Source organism: Seriola aureovittata, chromosome 19 (assembly GCF_021018895.1).
Source record: "Seriola aureovittata isolate HTS-2021-v1 ecotype China chromosome 19, ASM2101889v1, whole genome shotgun sequence".
In the NCBI taxonomy this organism is placed as follows: Eukaryota; Metazoa; Chordata; class Actinopteri; order Carangiformes; family Carangidae; genus Seriola; species Seriola aureovittata.
In genome coordinates this window covers 9253503-9263077 of record NC_079382.1, presented here as the reverse complement: position 1 = coordinate 9263077, position 9575 = coordinate 9253503, and the positions used below count along the sequence as shown (strand labels likewise).

The 9575-nt window shown below is 41.0% G+C and overlaps 2 protein-coding genes across 2 annotated transcripts; one reads left to right on the top strand and one right to left on the bottom strand.

The window, feature by feature from the left end:
- Positions 1–133: 133 nt before the first annotated feature.
- LOC130160663 (reticulocyte-binding protein homolog 2a-like) lies at positions 134–1943 on the bottom strand. Its single transcript, XM_056363313.1, has 2 exons — positions 1681–1943; positions 134–1200 (listed from the first exon to the last, which is right to left on the bottom strand). The coding sequence occupies exons 1-2, from the start codon at positions 1699–1701 to the stop codon at positions 289–291; spliced, it is 933 nt and encodes a 310-aa protein (XP_056219288.1). The 5' UTR covers positions 1702–1943; the 3' UTR covers positions 134–288.
- A 1114-nt stretch (positions 1944–3057) lies between these two features.
- Positions 3058–9197, top strand: il20ra (interleukin 20 receptor, alpha). The gene is made up of 7 exons (XM_056405463.1): positions 3058–3396; positions 4453–4576; positions 4872–5080; positions 5186–5361; positions 5505–5649; positions 5932–6068; positions 6619–9197. Exons 1-7 carry the CDS (start codon positions 3348–3350, stop codon positions 7762–7764), a joined length of 1986 nt encoding a protein of 661 aa, XP_056261438.1. The 5' UTR covers positions 3058–3347; the 3' UTR covers positions 7765–9197.
- Positions 9198–9575: the final 378 nt, after the last annotated feature.

The window sequence follows — 9575 nt, the reverse complement described above, 5'->3', positions numbered from 1 at the left end:
ACTCGATAAGAGCCATGAATCCTGTATCTGTATTCAGAAAGACAAACACAGGCAGATGTGAAGAACTCACACAGAACTATATTTACATATGTACATATTTACAATAAGGAATATATGCACAAGGGTTGGGGAATGGGGAAGTGGGGAGTGGGTAAGAAGGGAGAAAGGGGAAACCGGGTGGGGTGATCAGGAAGAGGGATGTTGCGCTGTAGCTTACCCCTGTTCTTCTCTTTCTCCCCCCTCTTCTTCTTTTGCTTATTCTCTTTTCTCTCAGTCATTAGTTCATCATCAGTTCTTGTTCTTTGCTTCCTTTTGAACGTTTCTCTCCCCATGTTCCTTCTGACTCTTATTCTCCTCATCCTTGTTCTTAATAATTTTCTCCTCCCATTCCTTCCGAGCCAGTTTCTCCACCAGCTCTGCCTCCTCCACTTTCCTGCTCCAGTCCTCCTCTCTCTGAACCAGCTCCTGCAGGCTCATCTCCAGTGCTCCACACCTGGCCTTCCACTCCTCCTCTCTGCTCTCCAGCTCAGCCTCTTTGTGGGCGAGCAAGGCCAGGACGTCAATGTGGGCCTTTGTGCGAGCCTGCCTTTTCTTGATGCTCCTTTTGAGTAGCTTGTCTTTCTGACTGAGCTCCTCTTGGTGCTGGCTCTTCACCTGCCTCCATTCACTTTGCTGCAGGATCATTTTGTCCTTTTGATTCTTGTCCTCCTCCTCATTTTTAATGTTTCTCTCCTCCTGTTCCTTCTGAGCCAGTTTCTCCTCCAGCTCTGCCTCCTCCACTTTCCTGCTCCAGTCCTCCTCTCTCTGAACCCGCTCCTGCAGGCTCACCTCCAGTGCTCCACACCTGGCCTTCCACTCCTCCTTTCTGCTGTCCATCTCAGCCTCTTTCTGACTGAGCAGGGCCAGGACGTCAGCGTGGGCCTTTGTGCGAGCCTGCCTTTTCTTGATGGTTCTTTTGAGGAGCTCGTCTTTCTGACGAAGCTCCTCTTGAAGCTGGCTCTCCACCTGCCTCCATTCATTTTGCTGCAGGTCCATTTTGTCCTTCAGAGATGTGTTCTCCTCCTTTAGAGACTTGATCTCATTGATTGCAGAGAGCAGGGCGTCTCTGAGGCCTTGTACTATTGCATTTTGCTGCTCAATGTGCAGCTGCACTGCAGGTGGCCAGTACTGAGCTGGGCTGTACAGGGCAGCACCAAACTGCTTTGGAAAAATAGAAACATATATGTAGTTCATGTTTAAGACTCTTGTCACAGCTTCGTACAACCAGTACACTTATTTATACAGTTGAATCTACATTAGCCTAGGGACAGGACAACGTGCAAACACAGCTCACACCCCGCCATATATAATATTCAAATGTTAATTCAAATTTGATTAAAATAAAATGCAATATAAACCTAATTTGAACCTAATTTTCCATACTCGCTTGGTTAGTTATGTTCTTTTTTCAATTTTTAATCCACTGATTAGAGACACTGAGGAGGAGTATCTATCTGTCTCATCTGTTTTGGCATTTTGAGAGAAAAAACATGGCACTTCTCTGTTCAAGAAACCTTACTGGAATCATAAAATCATCCTATCATAGTTATATTTTAAACAAAAAAAAAGAAATTCAACATACTGTATTTCTTAACGGGGCCTTCCGGCTATGACAAATTGTTGACAAACGAGAAATCTTACCTGTTTTCTTTGTCGGTTCATCTCAGCTCAGAGAAGAGCCTTGAAAGTGACAAAGAGCAGTTTGTGTTTCACAGAAGAAGTTGGACTTGAAACTGTGCTGTAGAGCTGAAGACGTGTCTGATGTAATTGTTCACGTTATAATGAGGAGACAGAGATATTGAGACAAAGATATACAATAGATAAGTTTTACAAATGGTTTACAAAAGGTTTGTGTTGAAGGCAGAGACGGTGCTCAGTTCAGGGTGCTGGATGGAAATGGAGAGTCTCTGCAGGTGCAGGTTCCAGTGAATGTTATGATGTCAGAGTTCTACAGTCATGATGTCACAGAACGTTCTCATCGTGAGTTCCAGATCATCAAGGTTCTAACAAAAGCTCCTCATTGTATTTTACAACTAACTAATGAGGTTATAGTGAAAGCACTGAATAAGGTCAAGCACAGAAAAACAACATATTTTATTGGTAACACGAAGTAAACAGATTTGACACAATGTTTCCTGGTCTGACCCCCAATCAGTATCTCGTGTTACTGTATACTTACACATCCCAGGCCCACGTGGATGAAAGACAGATGGAAACAGAACCATAGATGACATTTATCATTGGGGCAATTTCACTTCCAACTGTATTCAAAGCTGTAATGCATGTTGGAGTACAGAAAGCTGTTGGATTGTGGGCTACTTTTTCTTTAATTTCACATTCATGTTCACAGAAACATTGTTCTGATCTTGTCTCTTTGACTTTGGAGGACTTTTGATATGGATGATGTTCAGGTTTGATATTTCTTGAAATTACTGCACTGAACTCACTATGTGATTTTCATTCCTTTATTTCATTTTTTTAATCTTGAGCACACCACAGGGTCGACCAAAGCAAGGTGTCTCAATCAACTGTGGGGCATTTGTTTTATTACATTAGCTCTATTTTCTGTTGTAATAATGTTATTATTCTTGACACTATTTGGGATCCATTTCCTGCTACGTTTACTGTAGGACACTGCAGGGGTGATTTGAGCCTGTGGGGAAGTTGGGTTCTGGGGGGCTTTTGGGGAAATCATATTTTGACCCTAGAGACCCAAAACTCTGGGGTGTTTCTTAAAAAGACACATTCGCTCTAGGGTATAGCTCCACTTAAACCAGCTACACTGCTTACATGTTGGTTATTAATCAGCAATAATAATACAAAAAATACAGATGCCATTTTACCTGGTGAGTGTTTACTCAGTGTGCTCCTACTTCACGTAGGCTATCAGTTTTAGCTTTGTAGTGTCATTGTTCTTTACAACCTGTCACCACCGCCGCCTTCACACACACACACACACACACACACACACGCGCGCGCGCGCTCGCGGTACCTGTACAGGTGTAATGTTCACAAACAAGTGAGGTCACATTCCTTCCTCATGACGGAAACCTGAGGCACGGGAATTGTTACACTAAACAGAAAATCATCGACGGTTTACCGGTTAGTTGGTCACAGATCTCGGACATAAACCTTTTTTTTTTTTTTTAACTTTCTCCTTCCTTTCCATTTCTTTAATCGTGTGGAGAAACATCTCGCTGCGGACAGGTGGAGATTACTGCCGAAGGAGACGTTGTCCGGCCGGTTGAGTGGCTGCGGAGCTACCGCAGGCGGAAAATGTTGTGAAGACATGACCGCTCCGTACAGAGATGTGGATAGTGTTCATTTTTCTGAACCTGGGGGTTCTTCACCGCACAGGTATGACAGCATTAAACTTACAGCGTGATTGTTGTTTTCTATTCTTACTGGGTACGTCAGACCTATTCCCCAGTAGCAGCTGCTACATTTGCATACATTACAGTTTAGTGGGCAACTTCAGGCTATTTTGTTTCTATTAATGAGTAAGGAAACCGTGTGTGTGTGTGCGCATGCGCGTGTGTGTGGGGTAAAAAGACAAAGTCATCACCGCAGTGATTAATGAAGGAAACTACTGTTTTGAATATGACATCAAAGTCAAATGTGCTGCAGATTAATCAATCGTTATCAGAGTGAGGTTCAAATCTGATAAGTTTTATGATATTTATCGAAATGTAGTAATACAAACTGTTGAATTATTCCAACCTGCATTGGAACCATTATGCAAATGTTGTACACAAATCAACTTATTTATGGTGTCCTCAAAGCCCAAGCAGGCATAATTATAAAAACTTCACTCTAGGTAAACTTCAAGTATCAAACTAGCAAATTTCACTGTGCACATAAGTGTCAAGGCTAAAAAATTGGTCACCGGCCAGTCATTTTGTTGTGTTCTTGGCATTCATATGGCGCTCTACTTCACATTCAAGCAATTACAGGCTTCAGTTCAGTTCTGTAACTTATGAACCACTCACTTTCATCAGTATGTGTCCTGTGCAGAAATAGTTTATATTATATTATGTTGTTAGAGAACTTAATTCAATTCAACTGACATTTTTGTAAATTTTGTTGTGTATAACTGTCCAATGTAATGTTTTTAATAACAAGCGAATTGAGTCGAAGCAAAACAATACTTCTACATTCTGTGTGTTAGGCCAAAGTTTGGTTATAGCCCATTACTTTTTATGTGATGTATTTACTAGAGGTATTATTTTATTGGTACTATAAACACAAGAGGAAGTTTAAGGATCGGTTAAACAGCCTGCAAGATGGAGAAATGGGGGGATTTGTGTATTGCACAACCTGAAACTACTAGACATTATAGTGACAAACCTGAGTTCATGTTAAATGTATGTGACGTGTCTCATCTACTCTCAAACTTGTTATGTTTCTCCTCAGTCTCCTCCTCTCCTCCCAGCCCCATCAACGTCAACTTCTCCTCAGTGAATCTCATGAATGTAGTGCAGTGGTCACCAGGAAATGGCACACCTGTAGACACACACTTTACAGTGCAGTATGCAATGTAAGTTTAAATTTAAAGTTATTATAAAGTTATTTCCTTTATGGTGCATTGGCCATAATGTAACTATCTTTGGCTTTACCTGGTTAAAGTGGAAGATAATGTTCTTATATAGGCTGTCTTCAGCAATTTACAGACAAAGAGCAAAAAACATAACTTGATCTTACAAACAGCCTATATAACCCGAGGTTCCTTGCGTGAGGGGGCATTGAATAAACTGGTTGTTGGTATCCCAGCTTGTGCAGGGATTCAGGACAGCCATCCTCTTATATGTGTGGGCCTACTCTGTCTTTCCCAGCTACGGGCATAGCGTGAAAGGAAGTAAAGGAAAACGGGTGCACTGGAGGGCGGTGCACCAGTGCACTGATATAGTGCGGAGATGGTGCGATCTGAGCAGTGAGACTTGGGATCAGGAGCAGGGATACTACGCCAGAGTTCGTGCTGTGGGCAGGAAAGGATCTTCCAAATGGACCTTGACAGAGAGGAGATTCGATCCGAAGACGGACAGTAAGTTAAAGTGACATTCAAACTTTTTGATAACTCAGAATTGACATATCAACTCAAAATATTTTTACATCTACCAAAAGAAATTTGTTTTGTCTACCTGTACAGCTAGTTTTGGTCCACCGCTGGTTACTGTGGAAGTAGAGGACAATAATGCCATCATCACTCTGAAGGGACCTGTGAGATATCAGCCTAACAACCACACCCCAGTCATTCCCATGGCAACATTATACCCCCAAATGACTTACAGCCTCTTCATCCACAATTCCCATCGTGACCAGACGGTGAGTAGAAATATATAAAAATCCTAGCTTTGCCCACCCTCCTGGCACGGACTGGGCATGAAATCAAGCTCTCATGTTCATCTGTACCACTGAACCAGTTAAGGATTTATATGATATTTGTGTGCTTGTATGTGTTTATTTAGCATCATTTCCCAGTGGTCTCTAGTCCATACAAGTATCAGCGGATGGCGCATGAAACAGAGTACTGCTTCCGTGCCAAGGCAAGTTTGGTCTCCATGCCCATCCTATGCCAATCCTCCGCATGGCACTGCATAACCACGCCTAAAGGTAGGGAGAATATGTTGCTATCTGTTTGACAGGTAGAAAGGAATGTGACTAAACATGTTCGTTGCACCTGAGAAGTATTTGTGTATGAGTTTGGACATTTACAAAGCGGCAATAAAGATAATAGTGTTGCTTTCGGCTTGATATTAGGACGTTTTAAATTTTCTACGGTGAATCCCGATGTGGTTTGGAAGGTGTATTCCCTACATGAACCTTTACACCCATGTACGTATGTATGTGTGTGTGTGTTTGTGTGACACATTCCTGATTCCCGTCTCCTTCCAGACCCCGTGACTGAGCAGCTGCAGCGGGCGGTTTGGGGTATTGTTGTTCCATCTTTGTGCATATGTGTGCTCGTAGTGGTTGGCTACTTTCTCCGTAACTACCTGATGGGGAAAGGACAGGAGAGCCCACATACACTGGTAATGTAAACACACACATGCACTAACACACACACTGGCAAGTGAACTATTTTATTGTCTAACTTTTGTCCTCATTGTAATAGAAATTTGTTGACTTGGATTTTTAACCTTTAGCCACCCACTGTTCCACTAGCAGAGAGCTAGCACTATGTAGAACGTTTACTTTTCGCTCGCACTGTGAAAAGTTGCTTGACTATAAATATGTAATATTGGTATCAACAAATAAGACTCTTCACTTTTTGGTAATTGTGTGTTTAAAGGGCATGAGGAACAGATTACTTGTCATAGAGAAACTTGTGAAAACACTTAAATAATGTCTTTTGTAACAAAAGGATATCTGTACAATTTCTTTTGCACTATTAAATCACTGGAGGAACCCTTAAATAACTGATTTAATTTTAGTGTCTAATTGGTAGAGTATCTGAGAAATAGATAATCCAAATTTGACTGTTGCATGGCATGTCAGACAAGAACTGTCGATTTTAAAAATGTTTTTTGAATCTTAATGGTCAGTCTTTGAATGCCACACTCCTTTTCCTTCAATCTCCAGAAACAACCTTCTTTTCACCTTACTCCTCTGACTTTCCCTCCTGAGAAGCTCAACCTCATCCTCATCAGTGTCATCGAAAACAAGCCACCATCAGGCATTGGCACCGCCATATCAGACCCTGCATGCCCCAAGAAACACATCACATGTCCCCCTCCAAGATATTCCCCCCAGAGGCCTGAAACACCCACAGAGCCTGATGATTTGTCCGTCGACTACGGGCTTGTTGGGATAGCTCCTAAAATCAATGACGGAGGAGAAGATTGGAATAATCTGAACGGTAAAGGCCAGAAATGCAAAGCAGAAAACAGTTATGAGAAGAAAGAATTAATAGTTGAGGTTGGTCACCCTGCTGGAGTTGACTCTCCTGATGCAAGGTCCTACCTCTCGCAGAAGTCAACCCACACACGCATGCAAACACACATGCCGATACACTCACAGGCACATGCGCAGACAGAGGTGAGCACACTTGTACAGGCGCAGGCGTGGGCATCAGTTTTGGTGAACCAAATTAAGGGATCGTTACTTTCTTATCAGGGAGCAACGAAGGGAGAGGTGAGCAGAGAGGAGGACAGAGAGTGCCCAGGTTTATTTCTTACCAAAAAACCCCAAACTGACATCTGTGTTCCTTTAACAAATCTACAAACAAATGAGAAGGTAGGAATGGGGGAGAGGGATGGAAAGATAGATGGAATTGAGGAGGAAGGAAGCGAGAGTGAGAAAGTAGCCCTCATGTCTGCTTATGCCTCCCAGAACATCAACAACATCCCCAACTCCCACAAAGACCAATCAGTTTTGTTACCAAATGACTATGGTGTTGTCCTGAATCTAGCTACAGCAAATGGTATAGAAGACGATGAAGATGAGGACAACGGAAGTATTTGTATTAATTGGGATCCTGAAACAAAGAAACTACTGCTGCCAGAGATGGCGATGAAGTTCAACAAGGAGGGAGCCATGGGTGGGTTGAAGCAGGGACAGGAAGGGAGTAAATACAAGATGGCAGGAGAGGAGGAGAAAGTGAATGCCCTGAAGAGCGAGTTGAAGTTGGAAAATGTATTTGTCAGACAGGGGTCTGAGGAGGAGGAGGCGAGGCACTTAGAGAGATGGAGACGGGAGAAACAGGGTCGGAGACGGATGATACTTTGACCAAATGGGATTTGGTGATTTCACTGGACCAATAGATGATATTCATCAACACATTTACCCCGATATTATAAAACAATGCTCTTCTTCCTCACTTATCCACTTGAATTTCATATCATGAAAGATATGAATTTCATTAAGAATAAAAATAATTAAAAATATGATTATATTATACTATGTTGGGGGTACATTTTAAATACCCCCAATAATTTGTGATAATATCAAATTCTTAGGAGCACTTAGTACTGTAGTAGGGTTACTTTTATATCTCTGAATGTTGCTGCTTTATTATCACAAACCACACTAATCATTATGAAGTAATCACACTATTATCACCTCAATTTTTGGGAAACTATTATTTGTATTCTTATTTGTATAATTATTAATATATTACTATTTTGTCTTTGTATTCTTCTGTGTTTTAAATTCTGTGCAACATAAACACGTTCACCCACGGTCACGAAACTTCAGAGCACTAATGGACTGTTCTGGACCAGTGACGTGGTCTGACACGTACATGGTTCTCTAAAACCAGCGTCCATACATTTTTGACAGTATTCCTCATTTTCTCAGTAGTGTCAGTTCTGTGCTGATTCACAATCACAGAATCGTATGAAGGAAATTCTGATGGTCAGAGACAAAGTAAGTTTTTCTTTATGTTTACTGTGTTGATTCAGTATATGATGAAGACAGAACTATATCACTTTCCTCTTTATTTGTTTATCTCTCTTGAATTAATTAGGAAGCTACCTGGCCCACAGTATGTGTCAAACTTCTCTCAATCAGTCAATGTTATTTTATTTCATTATCTTTGGTTCCTACTCTGAACTTTGCGAACATATTCCTGTTCAGAAGTGTGCCAAGATATTTGATGCTGCCTCACCTACAATTTATCAGAATTCATTATTTGCTATTATCACCTCTGCACACCATCAAGAATATTAAGTGATTAACACAGTAAATACTGTCACTTCAGCTTGGTACCTCTGTTATTCAGAAGAATGCCGCACAAATAATGTTTCACCACGTAACAAAGAAAGAAATACTTATGGTCTCTTGTTAATTTTGTTCCTCTTTCTACATCTCTTTGTTCGTAGTTCTGCCTACATGACTGCATGACAACTCAAAATGATGTGTGAAGGATTCTGTAAACATACATGCTGTATTCTAACACTGTCCAGTTATCAGCATTGTGCTGTCTCATAGTCTCATATGGAAACTACCGTAAAATCTCTTCCTGTGCACTGGTAACCTGCAAGTATCCAGAGCCACAGGAAGGGGAAATCTGACACACACCTTATCTGCAATGTAAGTTTGATGACATGCATGATGTTGTATTTTGTTAAAATGGTTTTACTATGGGAAATAAATCAGTAATATGTTTTTTCATAATTTTGTATGTCACAAGACCGAATAAAGTCAACTTGTTTCATCTATTCTGTTCTATATTTACAAAGGTAAAGGCCACTTATACTTTTATCAGTATTTCATAGTTTCAGTACCCTTACCAGCTATTGCAAATTCCCTGGATAAATCTACAGTTTTAAAATATTCACTTGTGTGCTCCCCTTTCTGTACTGTGTTTAACTTCTATCACTGACACCTGCCTCTAGAAGCTGAAACAATCAGTAAATAGAGACATCTGCTGGTCAAATTGCAAACAGCCATCAAGAAATTTACTGTGAGAGTAAAAGCAAGGACACTTCATATTAAAATTACTCTGCCCTGATACCTTGCATCTGATATCTGCTGACAAAACTTTCTAAGGCACTTATATAGGTAAGTAGACTTATATATTATATATATTATAACTA

Excerpts from the sequence above, each read along its gene's own strand:
- LOC130160663 (XM_056363313.1), bottom strand. The coding sequence starts at position 1,701 with ATGAACCGACAAAGAAAACAG. Across the intron at positions 1,201-1,680 it reads TGAACCGACAAAGAAAACAG|CAGTTTGGTGCTGCCCTGTA; the intron begins GTAAGATTTCTC and ends ATTTTTCCAAAG.
- il20ra (XM_056405463.1), top strand. The coding sequence starts at position 3,348 with ATGTGGATAGTGTTCATTTTTCTGAACCTGGGGGTTCTTCACCGCACA. Across the intron at positions 3,397-4,452 it reads GGGGGTTCTTCACCGCACAG|TCTCCTCCTCTCCTCCCAGC; the intron begins GTATGACAGCAT and ends GTTTCTCCTCAG. Across the intron at positions 6,069-6,618 it reads AGGAGAGCCCACATACACTG|AAACAACCTTCTTTTCACCT; the intron begins GTAATGTAAACA and ends TTCAATCTCCAG.